The sequence below is a fragment of the Urocampus carinirostris genome, chromosome 11, assembly GCF_059441175.1.
Source record: "Urocampus carinirostris isolate Australia breed hairy pipefish chromosome 11, RoL_Ucar_1.0, whole genome shotgun sequence".
Classification (NCBI taxonomy): domain Eukaryota; kingdom Metazoa; phylum Chordata; class Actinopteri; order Syngnathiformes; family Syngnathidae; genus Urocampus; species Urocampus carinirostris.
The window spans coordinates 34,636,155-34,662,107 of record NC_142359.1 but is presented as its reverse complement, the minus strand read 5'-3'; the positions used below and the strand labels follow the sequence as shown (position 1 = coordinate 34,662,107).

General features: G+C 41.9%; 1 protein-coding gene and 1 pseudogene across 2 annotated transcripts; both read left to right on the top strand.

The window, feature by feature from the left end:
* Positions 1-433: 433 nt before the first annotated feature.
* klc2 (kinesin light chain 2) lies at positions 434-25,879 on the top strand. 2 transcript variants are annotated; one of them, XM_088348292.1, is made up of 15 exons: positions 817-1,062; positions 3,465-3,710; positions 3,773-3,887; positions 4,828-5,158; positions 12,260-12,476; positions 14,391-14,580; positions 15,851-16,024; positions 16,094-16,193; positions 18,636-18,685; positions 18,756-18,823; positions 22,351-22,459; positions 22,526-22,627; positions 22,724-22,848; positions 22,924-22,981; positions 24,625-25,879. In XM_088348292.1, exons 3-15 carry the CDS (start codon positions 3,843-3,845, stop codon positions 24,706-24,708), a joined length of 1,653 nt encoding a protein of 550 aa, XP_088204418.1. In that variant the 5' UTR covers positions 817-1,062; positions 3,465-3,710; positions 3,773-3,842; the 3' UTR covers positions 24,709-25,879. The 2 variants fall into 2 exon arrangements, with proteins under 2 accessions (XP_088204417.1, XP_088204418.1); XM_088348291.1 differs by lacking the exons at positions 817-1,062; positions 3,773-3,887 and adding an exon at positions 434-544.
* The window catches only part of LOC148357172 (uncharacterized), a 5,682-nt pseudogene continuing 5,241 nt past the window's right edge, over positions 25,513-25,953 (top strand).

Genomic DNA, 25,953 nt, shown 5'->3' with positions numbered 1-25,953 from the left:
AAACCGGGAACCCTTTGCGTGTTCGGTGAATGTGCTAACCACTGCACTATCGAAAAACTGTGTCCATTGTCATACACAACATGATATGAATGGGAAAGCATATGCTCTGGCCAAACTGCTGTCAGTATACCAGTCGTTTTTTTCTGAGGGTAGGCAGAACGTGTCAATGGGTGGGAGCTGCCCACTCCTGACATTCAATCAACCCCCACCCCACTTTCCCCCGTACGTTACGGTATGGTTCCTATCTTAATTATAAACCCCAAGGTGTTTTGGCATGAACGTAGGAGATATTTACCGGACAATATAAAAAAAAATGTGTTTTGTCCCCACCAATATAACTGGATCACCTAACCGATACGCCCTTGTAAAAAGCTCTTGAAGGTGTAACTTAGTCCCCCCCCCATTCCCTCTGTTTTGAAATGTTAAACAAAGCCGGAAGTAGATTGCATGACGCATTTCTAGCTTGACAAAGGTCCACTCGGCTCAGTGCGGCTCGTTCAAACATCACTGCTTTGTTTGCAAACACCAGGATCGTTCCATGCAGGTTCGTACGTCCTCTTTTTCGAAATTAATTGAGGGGAATAGTTCAAGTGCAAGAATGGAGGAATACTGTAGAAACACGTTTTGGGATTGTGCACTTGTTAGCAGGCGTTCTGTTGAGAGGATGGAGTCTGCCTCCGAATGAAATGGCGGCCGATACAGTTCATGACGTACGTCATGTCATCATCAGCTGGTTCTGGTGTTGTCGAATGGTGCATTGCAGGGGGGATATTCGTAATCAGGAGGGGGATAACTTGCAGTCACGCACCCAGCCCTGTATGACTTTTCCAAGGAGTCCTCGATAGCCCAATTTGGTAGCGCTGCACGACGTGTCCGCATTTGCAGGTGAACACATCCCTGGCACCTGACCTTGGGATAAAAAAAGCCTGGATAAACTGAAAATCAACAAGCGCAATTGGGATTTATGACCGCAGTTATTTGTTTTTGATATTCCTCTCGTGGAATGATGATGTCAAAATGCTGATTTGAATTACTTGAAGAATTCAGCTCTAATTTTGACTGGTAAGAAAACAACATTAGGACACACAAACCCCAACACCACAAAAAGGTAGCGGCTAACGGAGGGGTGTAAGTTAGTCCGATTTGTTTCAAAGTGGGAGTTGGACTTTATCTAGGCTGCCCTTTGTCACGATTCTGTTTATGACTTATACAGACAGAATTTCTGGCACAGACGGGATGCTAAAGGGGTCCGGTTTGGGGGCTTCAGAATTGCATTTCTGCTTTTTGCAGATAATGTGTTGCTGTTGGCTTCCCCAAGGCGTGATCTTCAGCTCTCACTGGAACGGTTCACAGCCAAGTGTGGAGCAACCAAGATAAAAATCTGCGCCACCAAGCCCGAGGCTATGCTTCTCAGACGGAAAATTCTGGCATGCTCTCTCTAGGTTCGGGACAAGATCCTGCCCCAAGTTTAGGAGTTTAAGTATCCCAGGGTCTTGTTCACCAACGAGGGTAGGATTGAATGGTAAACAGACGGATCAGTTCAGAGTCTGCCATCATGCGGACCCTGTACCTCTGTCGTGGTGAAGAAAGAGCTGAGCCGAAAGGCAAAGCTTTTGATTTACCAGTCGATCTACGGCCCTACCCTTACTTACGGTCACTAACTTTGGGGCATGACTTAAAGTACAAGAGCCCAGATATTAGCGTCTGAAATCAGTTTTTTCTGCAGGGTCTCTGGGCTCTCATTTATAGCAGTGTTTTTCAGCCACCATGTTGTGAGGTATGGGAAATGTTCCAATATTTGTGCCTGTTCTGTCTAGCGCCTGGCAGAGTAATCATGTAGTGCTCTTCCATACTATAAGTGGTTTGGGAGTTTATACTCCCACTTTGAATGGAAATTAAAATCGAAAATAAATACAGGGTAGTGGTAAAGTATTACAAATCATAGATATCAATACACGGACAGAGTTTACGCGAATCTAAAATAAAATAAAATTCTGGCGGTCAGCCTGCTGTGATCATTCTAACTTTCATTGTTCATGTCTCATTTACAAAAAACCCCAACACTCCAAACATCTGACCCATGCACTAACCCCCCCTTCATTTATCTTTATCCGTACATACTGGATTATACACGTGGACCGTCGACGGTTGATCGGTACGTGATAAAGGTAAATGAATAATTGAACTGATAAGTGATAACAAATTTTGGTAACAGTCGTCGATACATTTCAAGATGAGTGCATGACTGGATAGTTATACAGTGTACACATTGGCCTTTGGCCTGACCCCCGTGAACAATTTGAAGACCATGCACTGTCGTATTCGTCAACGGGTCTCATGAAGTCAGATGTTGGAGTGAGTGTTCATCCAGCAGGCATCACGCTCAGTTTCCATGCAGCCAAAAACCCGGAAGCGACGATGCATCCTGACCATCCCAGACAGCAGCCTGTTCCCCGGCAGTGTGACATACCAACAAAAGAATCACAATCAGAAACCAATATGTTTGTTGCTGTTATTCCTAGTGCTATATAGTGTGTTGCGTGTTTAACAATAGTGCTAATTGATATTGTATTCAGTCCAGATCATCATATGTGTCTCTTTCCGCAGATGCTCCATTTTTTATTATAATGTAGACTGACTATTAACGTTGCCAGATAAAATTCAAGGCGTTGAATTTAGTTGAGTCATCTGTTCTTCCTCACTAAGGAATAGGCTTGGATATTTAATCACTAACTGTGCTCATTGAGCTTCTGCCACCCTAGTATTAGCCACTACTGTCATTTGTTCTCCAAAAGTCTTAAGCATTCCTCTTTTAAGAATAGGTATGGCACAGAAACACAACAAACACATAATTATTACGACAGTTAGTACAAAAATTTCCCCCTTCGCTAACATACCACCCCAGTACCCAAATGTAGACGAGAACCAATCAAAAGAGATTCTGTTCTTTTCAGTATTTACTGTCACTTCATTGCTCAACTCACGAATCTTTGACAGTGCTTTTGTGAAGCTTCCTGCTTCGGATGTATTTAAAGGTATATACGTACAGCCTTCCAGTCTATTCTACAAATGCAAGTGTATTTACCACAACAGTGGCTGCAGCAGCAGGTAGCTAGCTGCCTTGTGCTTGGAGACAACCCATAAGTGAGAGAAAGAATGAGATGTGTGGAGGAAGAGCTTTGTGTGTGTCTTTTATCGATTCCAGCCAGGATATCAGCTATGTGTTCATCCAAACAGGCCCAGGTTTCACACTGAGTTCATATGAAATATTATAGAATACTTCATTCTTTTTGTTTATTTGATTACTGGGATAAACAGAAGATAATGGATGGATGGAGAAAACAACAATCAACCTTTTCTGTTTGGGCTTTTTATGAGAATAATACATTTTATTTCAAAGAGCCCCAAAGTTGCTGTACATAGAATATTCACCGGTGATTTCAAATGTTTCTTTTTCTTTTAAGTGTTGACGTAAGGCGGCCATGTCCACCATGGTGTACCCGGGAGAAGAAGTGATTGAGCGCCTAAGCCATGATGAGATCGTGGTCAGCACCAAGGTTGTTATGCAGGGCTTGGAGACTCTGCGAGGAGAGCACGCTCAGCTCCTCAACTCGCTCCTGGACTGCGCTCAGCCACTCGCAGTGCAAGAAAAGTCAGGCGTTCTTCGCAAAAGCATGGAAGCCATCGAGCTCGGCTTGGGAGAAGCACAGGTGGGTGTTACCGCAGCATTCCTGCCACAGTCACTTGCTAAAACGGCCCATCCTCCATCCAGGTTGGAGGTCAGCAATAGGCGGCTTTGGAGCCGCATGTAGCTCTTATGGCCCTGTAATCCATTGGGCTGTATGTTTGATATGCCTGCTATACGGTGTGTGTTGCCTTCCGAAAAGGTTTGTATAAAGCCATGGGCGTAAGCAGCCTGTTTTGTGGGGTGCTCAGGCACCCCCAAATTCAACCCAAGCAAAACCAGAAATTATAACATTTTTAAAACTTTCTTTTCCTTATTTAAGAACAGGATAGGCTTACATATGATAGATAAAAAGAAGAAGTCAAAACAAAATATGAACGACTCGGCATTGAAAATACTCCACTGCTTTGAAATTTCAGTCCATTTGATTCCTATCACCGCTCCTCTTCTGGAATTATAACGTTTTGACAAGAATAAATCATTCTCTAATAAGTTCCAGGCTTCTTCTTCTGTATGTGTACGTGTGTGTGTTCTCTATTAGAAACGAATGAATAAAATTTGGGCATGGGATAGTAATAGTGTTTCTGCTAATCACAAAGTGTGATGTAATGTTCACAGATGGGAAGTGACACACCTGAACAGTCTTAAATGATCCTAAATCACTTAAAAGGTACACTGTGTAATATTTGACCACTAGTTGGCACTGTATTGTCTAATGCGAACGAAAACCAGTGCCAAATGAGTGTTGCAGTAAGATGCCAAACAAACATGACGGCAATTACTAGGAATGGATTCCACTATGTAAACAAAATACAAATTTCTTGACTTAGGAATATTTATAAAAATTAACATTAGTATGATAGTTCTTGTATTTATGCCTATTATTGAAATCCATCTTTTTTTAACTGAATAAAGTTTTTTTTTGTACCAACAGTAGCTATTAAATATTAATTATTGTCCCTTTAACTGTAATGAAAAAGAAATGTAACCAGCCAGACACTTGTGGTGTTCAACACCTCCAAAGCTCTGACCATAAAATTGCCCCTGTATAAAGCTTTTCATTTTTGAAGCTGCAAACATGTTTTGTTGGGTTCAATATTGTTCTTTCATCAAAATCTTTGGATTGCCAACCCCTGCTTCAGGTGATCGTGGCTCTGTCGGGCCACCTCAGCGCCGTTGAGTCGGAGAAACAGAAGCTTCGCGCTCAAGTGCGACGCCTGTGCCAAGAAAACCAGTGGCTGCGCGACGAGCTAGCGGCCACGCAGCACAGGCTGCAGCGCAGCGAGCAGAGCGTGGCGCAGCTGGAGGAGGACAACAAGCATCTGATGTTCATGAATCAGATGCAGAAGCTGGACGAAGGCGATCACCGCTCCGTTGCTGCTTCACCCTCTGAAAATGACAAAAGCCAGAGCGGGGAGAACGCCAAGGACAACCTGGAGGACTTGTTCCCCAACGAGGATGACCACAGGCCAGGTACACTACCTTTTGGCTTTTATGCTCCTCAGCGATCCAAGAATATAGTCATTTTTAAAAATGAACCCGACGCGAATCTAAGGTGGGCACTAAGAAATGTAAACAGGGCGCCCCAATGCTTTTTTTTTTTTAACCCTCTGCATTTCTCGGGCCTTGGGACTGGCACTAGTCGCATTAATTAATCTTTTTTTTTTTTTTTTTCATCTACCTACGGATACCTTTCTACCTATCATGTCTGTCTATCTATCATCACATCTATCTGTTTGTTTGCCTATCTGTCATCATATCTATCTTGTTCATCTATGTCTGTCTCTCTGACATTATGTCTATAATATATGCCTGTCTGTTTGTGTCTATGTCTATAACTTCAGTTTTACTCCTGTATCATTTCAAACACATCCCCTCAATTTGCGAGCAGTGTTTTGACCTGCGTGCGTCTCACAACCAAAACAATTTTCTATGTTCCTTTGGGTGAGAAAAATCTGCCCACCAGTTCATATGGTATTGGTACAGATATTTTGGTAATTGTTTTTATGTGATCGAACATTTTATTGTTGTTGTCTTTCGATCCCATTCCTACCATCACTGAAGGCCTTTGGTACGGTTGGAATAGTAGGCAGGTGGGGCGAGCTTGTCAAAGTGTGTGTGGAGAAGCGAGAGGATACGCATGGCGGAAAACAAGAGGTTGGAAACCCTGCTTGTTTTAGTGATTTCTCCAAATGCGTGCTTGCGGCCAACAGTAATCGTTCAACCTGCCCTAAAATAGTAGGTGAGAACAATTCTCAGTCGTCCCTTTTCTGTATCTAGTACCACGCTAGAATAGATAATTGCCAAATTTTGATTGGATGGGCACAACTCATATCACCACTTTTGACTAATTCGAAGCTCTAATTAGGCCTTATGAAATAATCACCAAGAGATGTTATGTATATACAGTTCAGTTGTTTTCTTTATAGGCACTCTTAAGACTTGTACGCTCCTAAGGAGCGGGGGGAATCATTAAATAAATTAAAAACTATATATGTATTGATAGGTCTGATGCCACCAAACATTTTAAATTGATGCAAGCCAAAATGATTAATAATTTGCTGAGTAATCACTTTTAAAGTTCATATCATGAATAGTGACAACAGAGAAATGTTCCATTTGCACAAAATTATGGAAATTAAGTCAAGAGTAAATAAAGAAGATGGTAAAATGTATAACCCTTTAACAGTAAAAAAAATAAAATAAAGTCCAATATTAGTTCTGCAGTAAAATTATTCTGCTAATAAAATACATTTTCGGGACAACTGTTTTAGAATCAAGTCAAGAGCATCTAAAATAAAAACTCTACATAACTGGAATATTCCTAAAAACCTATTTCACTTAGAATAGGGGCAAATTGCACTTTAAAACTGTTTCACAACTGCAGTTTAGTGTGTTGAAAGTCAAGTCAAGTCACATTTATTTATATAGCCCTTAATCACAAAAATGTATCAAAGGACTGCAAAGGATTACAATGACACAATTACCTGATCTTAAACCAACATGCGGGCAAGGAACAACTCAAAACCTCAGCGTGAGAAAAAACAGAAGCCTTGAGAAGGGACCTCACAAGTGGTAATCCCCCTTTCAGGATGACCAGGGTGAATTACATTTAGCATTACAGTACACAAACATAGTAAACACTAGGTAACATGTTGAAAATTTGTCCGGAAAGTGCATGACAGCAACAACGCCCCCAGCCTGTAAACTAGTCCAGAAAGTTTATGACGGCCACGACGCAGCTTCCCATCTCTGCCAGCTGGTCAATGCAGGCGTTGACATGCTTCAGGTCAAACGCTGGACTCATCTCCAAATCGTCCTTCTCCTTCGTATCACCACCAGGCAGGCAGTCGGAAAAAGACAGGACAATACAGAATATGAGGTGGGCATCAATCATAAGCTTTGGAATAGAAGTGTGTCTTAAGCCTTGATTTAAAAACTTCCATTGAGGTTGCAGATCTTATCTCCGGAGGCAGGGCATTCCATAGCACCGGGGCTCGGATGGAGAACGCTCTCAAGCCTGCAGACTTCTTGGCTCTTGGAGTCACAAGTAGACCGCCATTTTCCGAGCACAGACTCCGTGCAGGAACATAGGAGGAAATCAAATCAGAGAGATAAGAGGGTGCAAGTCCATGCAAACATTTGTATGTTAATAGGAGAACCTTAAAGTCACATCTTAAGTGGACTGGGAGCCAGTGCAAGTTGGCCAATACAGGAGTAATATGCTCAAACTTTTTGGTCTTAGTCAAAAGTCTAGCTTCCGCATTCTGAACCAGCTGCAAACTTTTGATGCTAGACTTCGGGAGACCAGAAAACAATACATTACAGTAATCAAGCCAAGAAGTAATAAACGCATGAATTAAAACCTCTGCATCTGATTGGGACAGCATCGAACAAATCTTCGCAATATTACGGAGGTGGTAGAAAGCTATTCTAGTAATATTTTTCGTGTGTGACTGAAACGACAGATTAGGATCAAATATAACACCTAGATTTTTGACCGAGTCACTGTAGGTGATATTACATTTGTCTAGGTTCAGGGCAGTGTTTGAAAACAACTCACAACAGTGAGTTGGACCAATAATCAACATTTCAGTTTTTTCTGGGTTAAGGCGCAAAAAATTAAGTGACATCGATCTTTAAATCTCAATAAGGCAAGCCTCCAGATTTCTACTACGTAATTGTCCAGTTGTCTCCAGTGGCACATAGAGTTTAGTGTCATCTGCATAGCAATGGAAACTAATATTATACTTGCGGATAATGTCACCAAGCGGAATCATATAAATACTAAAAAGAAGGGGGCCAAGTACAGAGCCTTGTGGAACACCACAGGGGACATTAGATTGTTTAGAGGTCAGATTACCATAGTTAACACATTGCATCCTGTCTGACATGTAGGACCTAAACCACGAGAGTACAGTTCCTGAGAAACCAATGCATTCCAGACGAACAAGTAATATGTTGTGGTCGACAGTATCAAAAGCAGCACTGAGATCCAGCAGCAGTAACATTGATGAATCACCGGAATCTATTGCTAAAAGGAGATCATTGGTTACTTTAGCCAGGGCTGTCTCAGTAGAGTGATTTGCCCTAAATGCTGACTGGACAATTTCAAAGAGGTTATTTTCTGACATGAAGTCATTTACCTGCTGTACAACGACCTTTTCAAGTAATTTTGCAAAAAATGGCAGATTTGATACTGGCCTATAATTACCTAGGCTTTCTGGGTCAAGGTTTGGTTGCTTAAGCGTGGGTTTAATGACGGCAGACTTGAAGTCCTAAGATCCCAAACAGATCCTTAACCATTGAAGCTGGTAACGGATCAAGCAGGCAAGTAGTTTGTTTGGCCCTACTGACCATAAAACGACCTTTTCAAGTAATTTTGCAAAAAATGGCAGATTTGATACTGGCCTATAATTACTTAGGCTTTCTGGGTCAAGGTTTGGTTGCTTAAGCGTGGGTTTAATGACGGCAGACTTGAAGTCCTAAGATCCCAAACAGATCCTTAACCATTGAAGCTGGAAACGGATCAAGCAGGCAAGTAGTTTGTTTGGCCCTACTGACCATCTGTGTTAGACTATCAAGGGACAAATCATTGAAACTGGAGAATGTTTCTGAACAACCGCCGACACGGTCCTTACCTAACACCTTCACATCTTTGAGGTAGGAGGAGGTTACAGAGCGTTCATTTAAAATTTCATTCCTGATCAGTTGAGTCTTTTTATTAAAAAATTCCATAAAGTCATTAGCAGAATAAGTAGAACTATTTGGGTTAAGTTGTTGTCTGGTAAGTTTTGCCATTGTGTCAAACAAAAATTTAGGATTATTCTTATGTTTAACAATAATCTTAGAGAAAAACAATGCTTTAGCTGAGGCAAGATCTACTTTATATTTCAGCAAGCTGTCACACCAGGCCAGTCGGAAGACCTCCAGCTTTGTAGTGTGCCATTTTTGTTCAAGTTTTCTGCAACATTGTTTGAGTAACCTAGTTTCTTCAATAAACCAAGGTGTATGCTTCTTAGGTCGAAATGTATGCCTTAGGGGCGCCACAGAATCGCGAACATTAACCAGAGCAGTATTAAAGTTGTTTGCAAGTGAGTCAACAGACCCAGTGTACGAAGGGAAGGAACACAGAAGTCACATTAAACCACGCCATAACCACTTTTTAATAACAAAGGAACTGTTTGTATTAAGTGATTTTTGATTTTTGTCAGTATATATATTGAATTATATATGGGGATATAATTCTTGTTTTGTTGTTAAGGCCCGAGGATGGCTGCTTTTAGTTTTAAAAGAGAGAAAGAAGGGGATGCTGCTATGTTCTACCCATGCACTGACTTGAATGACATTTGCACTGATATCAAACTTAAACTGCAATAATGTGATTTTAATTACTTTACTTAGGCTGCTGTTTTAATTTTATAATAGATGCTACGTTTTATTGCACTCTTTTTGTTGCCCAGATGAGCGGCACGTTATGCAAGTTCCATTTTGTAGTTTTTTTCGAATCCTCAAAATGAAAAATCTGATTTCTTTATTGCATATCTTTAATTTTATCATATAAATAAAACATACTGTAATTCATTAAAATTGTAATGACGTTAAACTTCAGGAGGTATCCTAGAACAGAGCAGTCACGGTGAGCATCATTCTCCACAGGATTCGCTGCATTAAAATGAGTCATTTTGGTATTAGGCTAATATCGCTAATATAGATGCACATAGCACATGTTACACTTATTAGAAGGCTTGTATAAAACTTTTTAATATTTTTTTTCCAATATGGCCCTTTAACATTTTGGTTGCCGACCCCTGCCTCAGCCTGCTCCACTTTTGCTGCTGTCACCCCAAAATAGCATAAGCCGATGCCATTAACAAACAACTAAAAGTACGGAACCTTGCCTTTAGATCTGGTGACAAGGAGGCGCTGTTATCAGCGAGGGCTAACCTGAACCGGGCTATCAGACTAGCAAAGCGAACGCACAGTCAAAAAATCCAGGAACGTTTCCTCAGCACAACCAACACCAGGGATATGTGGAAAGGCATTCAGGCCATCACCAGTTACAAGCCAACCACCGCCCCAGTGCAGAACACTAGCATGGACTTTCTGAATGACCTCAACAAATTCTTTGGAAGGTTCGAGGCACAAAACGGCACCCCTGCAGCGAAAGCGGTTCCAAATCAGGACGAAAGAGCACTCCACCTGGACTCATCTGACGTGAGGAAGACCCTGAGAAGGGTCAACACAAGGAAGGCTCCAGGCCCGGACAACATTCCGGGGCGGGTACTTAGGGAGTGCGCCGATCAGCTGGCTTGTGTACTAACAGACATTTTCAACACCTCGCTAGACCAAGCCAAAGTACCATCATGCTTCAAATTTGCCAACATCATCCCAGTGCCAAAGAAACCACAGATCTTATCATTCAACGATTACCGGCCCGTTGCACTGACTCCTATCATAATGAAGTGCTTTGAGAGACTGGTTAAAGAGCACATCACCTCCAGTCTCCCCTCCTCATTCGACCCCTTTCAGTTTGCCTACAGGACAAACCGCTCCACCAGGGATGCCATCTCCTCTGCGCTTCACCTGAGCCTGACACATCTAGAGGAGAAGAACACCCATGTGCGGATGCTGTTCCTGGACTTCAGTTCAGCATTCAACACCATCATCCCACAACATCTGGTAGACAAAATGAGACTCCTGGGTTTCAACACCCCCCTGCGGAACTGGCTGCTGGACTTCCTCTGTGACAGACCCCAATCAGTGCGGATAGGTCAGAACAGTTCAGATGTCATCTACCTCAGCACGGGCTCCCCCCAAGGCTGCGTCCTAAGCCCCTTGCTGTTCACCTTGATGACACACGACTGCGTCCCTAGGTCCGCCACAAACCACATCGTGAAGTATGCTGGGCCTCATCGGGGATGACAACGACCTGGCCTACAGAGAGGAGGTGGAGCAGTTGGTGGGCTGGTGCAGGGACAACAGCCTGGTCCTGAATGTTGACAAAACTAAAGAGATCATTGTCGACTTTAGGAAAAACCAGCCCAACCATGCCCCACTTTGCATCAACAACAAGGCTGTGGAGGTTGTCAGCAGTATCAAGTTCCTAGGGGTGCACATTACAAACAAACTCACCTGGTCCGTGAACACTGCATCACTGGTTAAGAGGGCACAGCAGCGCCTGTACTTCCTGCGGAGGATGAGGAGAGCCCACCTGCCCCCACCCTCCCTCATCACATTCTACAGGGGCACCATAGAGAGTATCCTGACCAGCTGTATCTCTGTGTGGTGTGGAGGCTGCAGCGCTACCGACTGGGGTAGTGTGAGGAGGGTAACGAGGACAGCAGAGAAAATAATCGGGACTACACTTCCCTCCATTCAGGACATTGGCCAGAAGCGCTGCCTATCCCATGCTAAGAACATTACCGGGGACCCCTCTCACCCCCATCATGGACTGTTCACTCTGCTAGCCTCTGGGAAGAGGTACTGCAGTGTGCGGTGCAGGACCACCAGGCTCCGCAATAGTCTAGTCCCCCTGGCCATTAGACTGTTAAATGGTCAATCTAACATATAGTTAACTTAAATCTAAACGGCTGCTAATCTGACTTTTTGCACTACTGGCAGTTTTTTTATAGCTTGCCACTCCTTGCACATTGCTCTCTGCACTATTGTAATTACAGCGTTATTGTTACAGTGTTAATGTTACTGTGTACCTGACTTGTTAACCTGACTGCCCATTTTGCACATCTGGTTAGCTACTCTTCTTGCACTATCGGCACTATGGTAAAATACTATACGTAGCCAAAATACAATACAACTTTATTTATATCTGTACATTCAAGGAAACTGTGGGGGTCAGATGCATCGACATTTCGTTCTGTATACACGTGTACTAGAATGACAATAAAGTAGATCTGAATCTGAAACTGAATCTGAATTAAGGTCCTGTCTGCTGTCAAAGAAGTTGCGTCCACCTCCAGAAATGGGAGGGCGCTACAGCCGTGATATAAGCAGGCTCAGTTTTCAATAGCCGTAAAGAGAAACCCGTGTCCTGACACACCTTATCTCATACAGCTCAACCCAGCGGCGAGGCGGCAGCGCAGCAAGGCGGTTACGAGATTCCGGCCCGTCTCCGCACGCTCCACAACCTGGTGATCCAGTATGCCTCTCAGGGCCGGTACGAGGTGGCTGTGCCGCTGTGCAAGCAGGCCTTGGAGGACCTGGAGAAGACTTCGGGACACGACCACCCCGACGTGGCTACCATGCTCAACATCCTGGCCCTTGTCTACAGGTGAGCCGTGAATAACACAATCACCATAAGGCTGTTGCGATTAAAGGTATCCCCCAACAGAATTGATTTTTTTCCAATTAGGTATAAAACGTGTAGTGTTTCTCTCCACAATTATGCAAATATGTTGCAAAATATTCCAAATGCCAGGGAACTCAAGAAATGTAATCTCAAAGTTGGCCCATCCGCCTTGTTTGCTGTGGAGCTTTGATGTCATTGAAGAAACTCAACACTTTCAAAATGGTCAACCCCGTTTACACTACACGTGAGGCATGCTCCAAAATAGAGGGCAATAGTAGTGAACCACTCATTTCTGTTTGGAGGTAAATGGTTAAATTATTATACAGCGCTTTACCAGTCACGGAGGACCCCCACAGAGCTTTACAATATACTTCACTCTTTTACCCATTCACACTCACACCCAAACAGTGGAGTCTGCCATGCAAAGTGTCTATCTGCAGATCGAGGGCATCAGGCGTTTAGTGTCTTGCCCAAGGACACTTTGACATTTAACTACGGCTGGCCCGTTGCCCTGTTTCTCAACAAGTCTGCTTAAAAATTACACCGACGCTGCTCTCTGGTGGCTTCCCTTTGCAATTGCATTTCTTCTTCCCTAGTGATTAACGGCAGCTGGCATTAGTTTGTAAGGCATTGTTCTATGGAGCGTCATCACCCCGTACGGGTCGCGCCCAAGAGGACAGGTTTGTGCTACACCTAAACAGGGCTCTACATCCGCCCCAGGTAGGCGATTGTGGCTTTTTATTGTGTTTCTTGCCATATGTCGCCGTTGGTATAATTTTGTTCTGCAGAGTTCTTTCCTGTTTTGTTTGCCCCTAGTTGGTGCTCATTGGCTGCCCAGCTCATGGCGTTAAAGTTGGTTTTGCCGTTTTCCTTGATCTGTTTATCCCCGGCTGGCTTTGCGTTTGTTGCTGTTGCTGCTTTGTTGTTGGTTGCCAGTTAGCCTGACGTTAAGTCCGGTTTTGCCGTGTTGCTTGGTTGTTGGTGTTGGTGTTTATCAGGACTCACGCCAGTGTCTTAAGGGCAAGCTCTACCCAAGCCTTACTCCCCAGCTCAAAGGTTGCATGTGTTTTCAAACCTCACTACCAACCGCACTACAGAATGGAGGACGCATAGGTGAAGAAGTGGGTTGATATCCCGATTCAGTCAAGACCATGGCACCTCTGCTTTGGGGACTGAATGGATGCAGCAACACGGTCTGCCCTTAGGAGCTCACTAAACCAACAACTGGTATCACAAGTTGGGCAGTGCATACGGCCTCCTCGCCTCCCGAGCAACAGTCTTTCTCTCTCCGTGAACAGAACACCCTTGAATTGTCAAGCGCATTTTGCCTGTGGGCTGTGTCGGGTTACTTTGTATGCTGTCACCATACTGTTCCTCTGTTTGTTTATAACCGGCCAGTTTAATTTTTGTCGCCGTAGCCGTTGCAGTTTTTATAGTTGGTTTTCGGTTAGACTGGCTGCTTATTGTATGTTTTTGGTCCGCCAGTCCGGTGTCTTTCCGCCGAGGCTGCAGCCGGCTTTCGCCAATCTGTCCCCGTTGGTGGCTCTTGGCGTGTGTTTTTTTTTTTTTTTTTTGTGGTCCCTTTTTGGTCGCCTGCCCTTTATTGTACCATCACTACATCAAACTGCTACAAAACGCTCTTAACTCTTAACTTCTTCGACTAAATAACACGTAAAACAATATGGTGACTGGCTTGCTAGGGTGATGTTGTTCGTCCGATGATGTTACAGCTCAGGAGGACAAACACATCCTGTTTTCAAAATGCATTCTTATAAAATAAGTGGAATATAAAGTGCAATATAATCGATTTAATGTAAAAACCATGAAATTTTTCCTCACATTTTGTACATTTAAGAATTTGGGATTACCTTTAAGGAGGTGCTTCTGTGTGTTCAGGGACCAAAACAAGTATAAAGAAGCAGCGCACCTCCTCAATGACGCGCTGGCTATCAGAGAGAAGACCCTGGGCAAAGACCACCCTGCGGTTGCGGCCACCCTCAACAACCTGGCTGTCCTTTATGGCAAGAGGGGCAAGTATAAGGAGGCAGAGCCACTGTGCAAGCGCGCCCTGGAGATTCGGGAGAAGGTAGGACCACCCCTCCATTTGGCTGTGTTTACGTTTTCTGTTTCTGTATAATTCCAATTTCTGTGTGTTGTCACCAGTGTTGGAGTTACGCGTTACTCGTTACTGGAATGCAATCACTCTTTTATGTAGCGAGTACTGTAAGGTATATTAATTAAAATTAGTAACCCAAATGTCGTTATAAATTTTACGAATTTCAACGCAAAATAGTCTATATCAGCAGCACGACAGCTGGGTGGTAGTGCATAGCCCCACAATACAAAGGTGCAATTCAAGGAACCACTGCATCCCTGTCTGGAGTTTGCATGTTCTCTCTGTACCTTTTTGGGTTTCCTCTGGCACTCCCACATTCCAAAAACATGTCAGATTAATTGACTGGTCCAAATTGTCTCTAGGTGTAAATGAGCAAGTGAGTGTCTCTGTGCCCTGCAACAGGCTTGCAACCAGTTCAGAACCTCCCCTGCCCATTGCCCGAAGATCGCTGTGTGTTTGCATATGTTACTGTGCATGTTTATGTATGTTCTTGTGTGTGTTTACGTATGTTTATGTGTGTTTTCACGTACAAATTTTTGCGTGTTCACATGCTTTCGTGCATGGTTGTGTCCATTTTGTGTGTGTTTTTGTAAGTTTTTGTGTGTGTTGTTACGTACATTTTGGCTGTGTTAACATACTTGTTTGTGTGTCTGTATGTATGATTTTATGCGTGCTTTCACGTAAGTTTTGTGTATGTTTAGGTACATTTTTGTGTGTGCTTAGGTACGTTTTTGTGTTTCCGTACGTATGTTTTTGTGCGTGCGTTTAGGTACGTTTTTATGGATTTTTGACAAGGTTTTGTGTGTATTTAAGTAAGTTTTTGTGCTTGCGTTTACATACGTTTTTTTTGTATTCATGTTTTTTGCATGTTTATGTACATGCTGATAATTATTTTACTACATCATTTATTGATTATTATGTTGCACTTAAATAAACGAATCTGTTAATCATGAGGTGCACTAAATATTACACGGCTCTATAACACAACTGCCTTTCTGTTCTATTCGTTTAAGTAATGGAAATAGTTACTTTCCATGGTAACTGGTTACTTTTAATGTAGCATAATTGGCTACTAACTCAGTTACTTTTTGAAAGAATTAGGTAGTAACTATTATTTATTACTTTTTAGAGTAAAATGCTTAACGCTGGTGCCACACACTGAAAGATTGCCTAGAAATTTAAGTCAACAGTCAGCAAAATATTCTCCATTTCCTGCTGTTGAGTGTTTTTTTTGGTGCAGGTGCTAGGCAAGTATCATCCGGACGTGGCAAAGCAGCTCAACAACCTGGCGCTGCTGTGCCAGAACCAGGCCAAGTATTGCGAGGTCGAGTACTACTACCGCCGTGCTTTGGAGATCTACCAGTCCAAGCTGGGTGTCGACGACCCCAACGTGGCCAAGACCAAAAACAACCTGGTGGGGACGCCATTCTTATCCTAATGATCCCACATTTGCGGGGAAGGTGACTTGTGCTCGTGTCCACAGGCAACATGCTACTTGAAGCAGGGAAAGTTTAAGGACGCTGAGACGCTCTACAAAGACATCCTGACACGAGCACACGAGCGCGACTTTGGCTCCGTCAACAGTAAGTTGCAGGAAACATTCAATAAGTCAAACTTTGGCTTGCGACTAGTGACTCCAGTGTTAGGCGGGTTACTTAACTCTTTTAGTGCCAGATGTTTCTTACAAATGGTATAAGCCAGTGCCAGACAATTTTTGCTATTTTGACTCATTTTTGAAGTCCTACAGAAAATGTAGCTTTGTACCTACATAGGCATAGGACACATCAAAAGAAAGCTTGAATCATCTTTAATTAGAAAAGAAAGTATGGTTCTAAAGTTTGCCATTGTGTTGTAAACAACAGTTGAACATTGCTAAGTTTATTGAAATTACTTGTTTCCAAGAAAACTTTAAGTCATTCAAGTCAAGTCATTTTTATTTGTACAGCCCTTAATCACAAAGAGTCTCAAAGGGCTGCACTGGTTATTGCACAGACTATTATTTCAGACTATTATTACACTATCCCCTGATCTGAAACCAACATGAGGGCAAGGAAAAACTAAAAAACCTCAACATGAGGAAAATGACCGCACATGTGGTAATCCTCCTTTCAGGATGACCAGGCTGCAATGGATGTTGCAATTACAAATAATACAGCGATATTGTCAACAAAAAGTATAGGGTATTCATATGCTATAGAGTAGAAGTATGTTTTAAGCTTGGATTTAAACGCATTATTTTTGCTGGGGACGCATCGTCTCAAATCAACGTGCGTCCCCGGGACGCTACTTTTTTGACACAAAATTGTCATTATTACCCGATAACCTTTTTTTTAAACAAAGATTTACCGCTCTCCAAACTTTTCGTCAGGCAGATCCGCCATTGTTGTTTTGGTCTCGCGGTTCGAGTTTTTGTCTGCACGTCAATCTCGGCAAACAAGATCTCGTTGATTCGAGATTACGTCATTGTTGTGGTGCTTATCGTTGAGTGAAGGTTAAATATGCATATCTGTCAACCTGTACGTTTTTGCCGTACAAAGTATGTTTATTATGCATTTCAAGACTTGTACCACGTACAGGAAAATCTGTACGGAAAAAAGCAAATTTGTCAATTGTGAGTACTATCCGGAATACATCGACTATCACGAAACGTCAAATCAATCAAACGAGTTGTGTAGTGAAAGTCCGTCTCTTTTTAGAGAACCGGCTTTTTTGGCTCAACTCATTAAAGAAAGCAGACTCTCAAACAGCTCACTTGCTTTGATGCATTATTTTACGAATTATTATGTTGTATAGAGAAGTTAAGAAAAGATATAAAAGGAGAAAATTAAAAATCCCAGGTTTGTGGTTATCCCTTTAATCAGTATATTACCAAAAATAATTTGAATAAGAAAATGTATTATTCTACTTAATTATATTTGCATGTATTTTTTCCTTCTACAGTGAACGTCCAAGCTACTAAATTTTTTGAACTTTTTTTTTTTTATAATAAACCTCATTCATGTTGAGCAAGACAGGTAGTATTGGGTGAAAATCGACACAAAATTGGTAATTTCTTCAGTATCAGTAATAAGTCGAAACATAATGCAGAAAGTGAAAACAACGGCAATAATTCCGGCACGAAAAAAAGGCGGAGAAATTCTTCAGAAGATCGCGGAGGCAAGGAAAACACGTGTGTTGAAGCGAACGATTTGACGAAAGATAATAAACAAAAGAATACTCCTAGCAAGAAAAGGACTTTTCTGCCAAAATGGACTAAATTATATTCCTGGTGACGCTATGAGGAGGATGATAATGGATTGGACCCTGAGAAGGCAGTACAACTGTGGCGGGACAGCAAACTTCGAACAAATGCTGACTGAAAAAACACAGAACCTCTGAAAACACGCAAAAATATAAATTAAAATTTGTATAACAAAAACAAAAATATTATTTGTCTCTACTGAATATTGGCATTTAGATGAGAGATTGAGATTCTTCTGCCAGTGAGAGACAATGCACAATGTTTTGGAGACATGAATATAATTAAAATGAGCCCAAATAAGGATCATTTCTCTGCTTTGACAGATTTTTTAAAATGTTCCGTTTATTTTTGTCCTCTGTATTGAAATCTCTCTTGAACTGTTCCTGTGCTTAGACCCTACTGGGGACCAATTAAACCCAGGCAGCCCGCTTTCAGTGGTATGGGAAACACTGTCTGCTTTTAATAGGTAGTGGAGTATCACACCATGTTTTAACAACAGTTGAATTTGAAAATGTCCTTAATATTGTGTCACAGTACTCGTTATCGAGAAAATTAATTCACTCCAGGAACGCGTTTGTTTGTAACTAGTTACTCTCAATATAGTAGCACCACAGCAGCTGTGGTTTGCTCTTCTAAGAGTTTCGTAGTATTTTCTGGACCTTGCCGTTAGCCACTCAAGTTGGCTTTAAGCTTGCTCCTTGGTAGCTGTTTCAGCTAAATCCATCTGGCCGAGACTTTTGTGGTACGTGCTCTTTCCTTTTGAAAAAGTAAGTGTTTTCTGCAGATGACAACAAACCAATTTGGATGCATGCTGAGGAACGAGAAGAGAGCAAGGTGGGCTCATTGGGCACCATGAATCCGTGAGTTCCAAAATAGACGAGTCCTAATTCCTTTTTGTTGGTAGAACCAGCGAAAAGAGGCTGGGCCCTACGTGGAGTATGGGAGCTGGTACAAGGCATGTAAGGTAGACAGGTAAGCAACTCCAGTCGTGAGTGATAATTTTGCCACGCAGATCAACATACATTCTTTATACAAGAACAACTCGGTAAACTGCCCGATTCAGAAGCTGAGCACGCCCAATCAATGACAATATAGTGTTTCCCGTAGAATTTTGTGAAACCGTGGTGCGTGGACATTCTTGGAACGCCCGGGGACATGCTCCCACGGAAAAAATGGTGTACATTTTAAATTCAAATGCATCGATTTGCTGTATTTTGGGGGGAAAATCAAGAAGCTAGATCTGTGATGATTGTGTCCTTTTGTAAACCATTGATTCATAAATACACTAGTTATGAAAGGCAACAACAAAGCAAACAAGTCACACCCACAAAGCATGGCACACGAGATAGGAGTTTAATGCAAAACAATCTGCACGTTAGCTAAATAGACTTAAAATCACTTGCGTTGTTCCGATGCTGTACCATTTGAAGGTATTGCATTGGCAAGTAAACAGACCATATCACCAACATGAGATTTGAATTTAAATAGATGTACCATATATTTTGGACTGTCTCTTCGGAGTTTTGGTTGCACGCGCCAAAAATGCCTAATTAATAAGGAATAAACATGTATAAATTGCACTGAGAGTATAAGTCATATTTTTGGGGGGAAATGTATTCGATAAAATCTAACACCAAGAACATTCTTGTCATCTTGAAAGGTAATTTAGAATAAAAATGAAATAGAGAATACAGTATATTTACATTAAACGCACGTGCATATCTTAGACAGTGGTTTAGTGTAAAAATATGAAATGAAATGAAATGAAATGATGAAATGATCTGCATTTCTATAGCGCTTTTCAAGTCAATGACTTCCCAAAGCGCTTTACATTGTGCTTCACATTTCCCAATAGCGGCCGTGATCTGTGCAGCCATGTAAGGCGCTAACCTGCTTATTGGGGGTATTGGGGGTTCAGTGTCTTACCCAAGGACACTTCGGCATGTAACACGGACAAGCCGGGATTCGAACTGGGATCCCTTAATCCTAAAACGATCGCTCTACCTCCTGAGCTACTGCCGCCCGAAAAATAACATGTTAAGTAATATACAGTAGCAATCATAACAATTTAAAAATCAATGACATAATCATGTTTTAATAATTTCACACATAATTCTCACTGGAGTATAAGTCGCACCCCCTGGCCAAGCTATGAAAAAAACTGTGACTCCTATCAGGAATTTGATCAATTACTGTTTTAACAATCAATACCGCTGGTTTTGGTGATTGCTGCGATGACAGGATGCCGGTTCTTTATAGATGGTTTACAACTTTGCACCTGCTAATCACACCTAATGTTAGCTATGGGTAACTTATTGGCTGGCTAACTTAGTAGCAAGTACTAGCCTATAATGATTTCTGTTAGTCTAACCCTGTGATACATTGATTTTATTTTTGTACATCATGATCCATACCAAATGCATTAATACATTTCACAAAACAATACAAAATACAACTTACTATAAGTTATAACATAATCACAATAAACAGACTAATATTGATATATTGACAAGTAGACAACTACAGTACATGGATACTGTATGGAATTTACCTCTAAAGATGCGTCCTCTAACTAACAGTGCTGTGCTTCTTGATCATCAAATGCAGGAGTTCAAGTGAGAGTGTAGAATGTGTCAGTGAGAGTGTCTGCTTTAGCACGGGAGGAAGGGATGATTAACCAAAGTTCCTTCTGACTGACAGATACGTAGCACAAATGAACACCATGTTTTTTTGCAATCATTTATATGATGAGCAATTCATGTTATTTTTTTATAAACGTTGCAATTATTTAAATGTAAAAATATTATTATATCTTTAATAATAAACATTTGTGAGACTCTACTCATGTATGAGAATAGCTTGCTCAGAGTCAAAGGTCAATGCTCAGTAGAAGTGTCAAAGCTGGCTACTAATTTGGCATACAATCTAGGACGCATCTGCAGTGTCATGAAAAAGTATTTGCCCCCTTCCTGATTTCTATGTTTTTTGCATATTTATACCCAACAAAAGTTTCAGATTATCGAACCAATTTCGATATTTCCTGTGTGACAACCCAAGGAAATACACAATGCAGTTTTAAAATGTTGATTCCATTTATTAAGGAACAAAAAAGTCCAAACCTATCTGGCTTTGTGTTAAAAAGTAATTGCCCCCTAAACCTAATCGCGAGTTGGGCCACCTTTTTCAATTGACTGAAATCATACATTCACGATAACTGGTAATGAGTTTTTAATTAGCTGTGGAGGAATTTTGTTCTACTTTTCTTTGCAAAATGTTTTCAAATCTGCCATATTTGACCGTTTTCTAGCATGAACTGCTCTTTTAGGGTCACACCACAGCATCTCAATTCGATTTAAATCCGGACTTTGATTTGGCCACTCCATAACCTTCGTATTGGGTTTTTTGCCATTCAGAGGTGGACTTGCTGGTGTGTTTGAGGTAGTTGTCCTGCTGCATGATCTAAAAGCGCTTGAGTTTGAGGGCACGAACCGATGGCCGGACTTTTTCCTTCAGGATCTTCTGGTAAAAAACAGAATTCATTATTCCATCACCTACCTTGTTAAGGTCAGTGTTCATTACTCCACTATAAGAAAGACACTGACTAAACCTCTCCTGTCACAAAAGAACACAGACTCGTCTCACATTCATCAAAAGCATCTTGATTTTCCTCAAGACTTTTAGAGAAACATTCTGTGGACTGGTGAGTCAAAAATATAACTTTTTGAAAGGTGTGCAGCCCACAACATCTAGCGTAAAAATGGCACACGATCCCAACAGTAAAGCATCATGCTGCTAGTGTGATGGTCTGGGACTGCTTTGCTGCTTCAGGATCAGAAAAACTGCTGGAGTTCACGGAATAATGAACTCTAGAAGATCCTGAAAGAGAACGTCTGGCCATCAGTTTGTGCCCTCAAACTCAAGCGTTCCTCGAATCCTACATCAACCCAAAACACACCAGCAAGTCCACCTCTGAATGGCTCAAGAAGAACACAATTAAGGTTGTGGCGTGGCCAAGTCAAAGACCGGTTTTTAATCTATTTGAGGTGCTGTGGTGTGCCCTTAAATCAGCATTTCATGCTTGAAAACCCTATAATGTGGCAGATTAGAAATCATTTTGCAAAGAGTGGGCCAAAATTCCTCCACAGCGTTATAAAAGTCATTACCAATTATTGTAAACATTTGATTTCTGTTGTCGCAACCGAAGGTGGCTTAACCCACTATTCAGGGGGCAGTTACTTTTTCACAAAGGGCCAGAGGTATAGGTTTTGTTTTGTTTGGTTCCTGAATAAATGAAAACAACATTTCGAAACTGCATTTTGTATTTGCTTGGGTTGTTTTTTGTAATATTAAAATTGGTTGTGAAAGCTTTGTTAGAGATAAATATGCAAAAAACAGAAATCAGGAAGAGGGTAAATATTTTTTAACAGCACTGTAGTTTTGGGTGTCCTCACAGTTTTATTGCGCAATGCACAACCGCAAGAAATCTCTTCTTGTTACAGCCCTACGGTCAATAGCACCCTGAAGAGTCTTGGTGCCCTGTACCGACGCCAGGGCAAATTGGAGGCGGCCCAAACGCTTGAGGAGTGTGCCAGCAAATCTCGCAAGCAGGTAGCGCCGCCGCTGCTCAGGGACCGGCTAGCAACCAGCTTAGCTTGGTCGCGTACTTTTTCTCAGGGCTTTGACGCTGTCGAGCGAAGCAAGGTCGTGGAGCTGCTCAAGGATGGAACCGGGGACGGACAGCGCGGAGAAGAGGCCGAGGACGCTGAATGGAACGGGGTCAGGAGCGTTTAGCTACTGGAAGATTGCCTTTGCCTTATCACACAAATCAGTTGCTTCTTTTTGGGCAAAAAATTAAGTATAGCCTTCCTGCAGGACGGCAGCGGTTCTCTCCGCCGCAGTGGCTCCTTTGGAAAGATCCGCGAGGCTTTGAGGAGGAGCAGTGAGATGCTGGTGAAGAAGCTCCAAGGCGGTGGAGCACAAGGACCTCGCAACCCAGGGTGGGCCACTGGGACACCACTTCCGCCGTTCACGTCTCTGTTGATGCTGACCGCGATTTTTGTTTCTTTTTGCAGAATGACGAGAGCCAGCTCTCTTAACTTCCTTAATAAGAGCAGCCAGGAGACGGCGCCGGTAAGCTTGCCAGCCACTTACGTCTACAATTCCCATTCAAAATCCACTAAGCAGCAGCTAAAGCGTTGCCACAAACCAGTGCTTCTCGGTTATTTTCTAACAAGCCCCACGTCAGAAAAAGAAATCCTCTCAAGCTCCCAAAGATCCTTTTTTTTTAAGTGATTGCATAATATTGGTGGGGACAAAACAACGATAGCTCAGTATTGGTGGTAATAATGTCCTTGCCAAATCAATTTCTTTTGGCACATTTTCACAGAAAAAAACTCCAGTGACTTATCAGCGTGAATGAGTTGTCAAGTCTTTAAGTGACAGCTTGATTTACTTGGTTTCGTGATTTAAGTGACAGCTTGATTTACTTGGTTTCGTGCTGTCCGCTCCCAATATTTTTAACATGGCAAACACACTTATTTGCTCGTTTCCCTCTAAAATGGCAGTGAAGTGCAACGTGAGGAGACTTCTCTTTCTTCTCTTTTCCCCATGTTGAAAATCTTTATACATGAAGTTATTTGAGGGCCCGCTACACTTTGTGTCTACACTTCATACTCAATGCTTAATGCTCTGTGCTTAATGCAGTGCATCGAGGCTAAATGTGAGTAAAACACGCTGCCGCTGAGAACGCCACTGCCCCCTATTGTAGTGGAGGTGCAATTCTACTTTGTTCTAGGAAAGTAAAAAAAAAACATTTCCCTGAAGTCAAACGCACCCGTGCCCCCTTTGACTGAGCTTCGCGCTCCCCCCAGGGGGGCCCGCCTCACTATTTCAGAACCACCTGTGTAAAGTAAGCCTTTTTTTGTCCCTAAAAGATAACTGTTTATAGTTCAGCTTTTTTGTAGCAAAAATAACTTTGTAAGCCTGTCCAAAAATGACCAAAGTTTTTTATTTAGCCCAAAAAATGTTGTAAAGCAGGGGTCAGAAACCAATCGTTGTAAGCCATATGTTTCTTTTCATGAGTAGATATAACCCGTAGATAAAAAATTGCTCATGCGAATCATATTTGTGTTGATCCATTTCTGGCTTGACCTAAGCCGAGTTGGGCACCTGCAAAGCCAATATATCAATGCAATTGAGATTGGTTCGGTCTAGTATATAAAGGGCACAGGCTCCACTACAGTTTACATTCAATATGTCACACCAACAGACCCCGTTTTGGCTATACGTTGCTAGGGAATCCTTTTATATGGAAGCTCCTTAAACAATGTATGTTCACTGTTGACACACTTAATGATGGAAACCCAAAGAACAAACTGTAAACTCCAACTGAGTACACAGAGCAATTTGATTAGGTGAGCAGTAGGAGTGGACGGATTGTATTGGGTGAGCGGTAGGGATGGGTGGATCTCCAGTCGTGCACAGCACACTTCCTTCCTCTGTCTCGCACACACTCACTGCACTGAAGAAAAATACTGTACATCCAAGTTTTCGTTTGTAGTACTTTGTGAGATTTTTTACAAAAGAATTGCTTGAACCCTGTTCTATAACCATTATTAATGGAAAACATAAAGGTCAAAATGATCTAAGTAACTGCGGGAGGGAGACTAGTTTAAAGTGGTATATTTGTTGAAACGGGACACATTGGCATTATTCTTGTCATTCGTTCCTGAAATCCTCAAACGCGTAAAACTAAAATTTTGCTGCTTTTGCAGGATGCCAGCTCTGCTCTATGCGATAGTCGGGGACTGAGCACCAGCAATGTGGAGCTCACCAGACGCAATTCCCTTGTTGGATAGAAGCAACTAGAAGGGCGGCCGATGGAAGATCAAAACAAGCTTGCTTTTTGTTTTCTTTTTCTTTGTCAGCACCTCGAACCCCACATTACTGTTGTACATTTCCACATCAGCACAAACTGTGCCAATCCCTCCAAAAAGTCTTTCTATCATCTCCTGTCATGTGAGGTTGCATCCTTCACAGTTATTGGCCATTCAAAATGCTACCTGGGTCGTTCCTGTTATTCTGTGCCATTTGAGTCCCAGTGACATAAAATGAGCGTATATTTACTTTTAAAAGATTTACTTGTATGCTTAACTGCCTTCTACCATAGGACGCAGTGTTATGTTTGCAGGATACATCATTTTTGATTGAATTACTCTCATTTGCCTACAAGTACACTAAAATACTATGTACCTAGTCATGTTTGATTGACTTCTATTTCAAATATAAGTAAGAAATATCTAATAAGTTTATAGTTTTCATTATTTTTGTATTGCCTTAAAAATAATATTCCTCAACTAATGTCAATTTTAGTAATCAGTGCGACTTTCATGTTTGAACTCTCTAAAATGTTATTTCACTGCTGTTTCATCAAATTTTCAAAAATGCTCCTCCTATTACTGTCCCCATTGTTACTGCTATGCACTCTACTAGGGGACACGTTTGGCCTATGTAATGTGTGAAGTAATTGGTAAAAAAAAAAAGTTACAGAATTGTATCCTGAGCTGTACATTTCTTTTATAGTTTGAAAGTCCCCCCTTTCAATTGAAATAATGAAAACATTGAATATTGTACATTTTTTGAGTGAAGGTTACCATGCTGAAATGGCACCGAATAGTAAGAATTACCCGTCTTCCTCAGTGACTCTACAGGACAGTTTTTGTGGTCCTCGCCATCCAGGTGATATGTTGCACCTAAAGCAAGTCCAAGCCAACTAGGTTTAGCTCAAATGAGGTCCAACTACTATGTTTGTAACAACATGGGCAGTGACTCTCTGTCTAACAAACTGTTCCACAATGTGCTTGTTTGCACCCTGAATTGAAAATTAACTGGCTGCATTCCTTTGTAGATGTCCACATAATGGTTAGCAATACCACATTAGCTAACAGCCAATTGATAGGAACGCTCTTGTCTACATATCAGCACGCTGTTTGCTATGAGACGCTTGAATAAACATATCTATAAGAGGTCCTTTCGGCTCAAGTTGCGCACGTGGCTGTCTTTACCAGTATGCAAACAAAATTGACTCCACACAGCACCTTTGC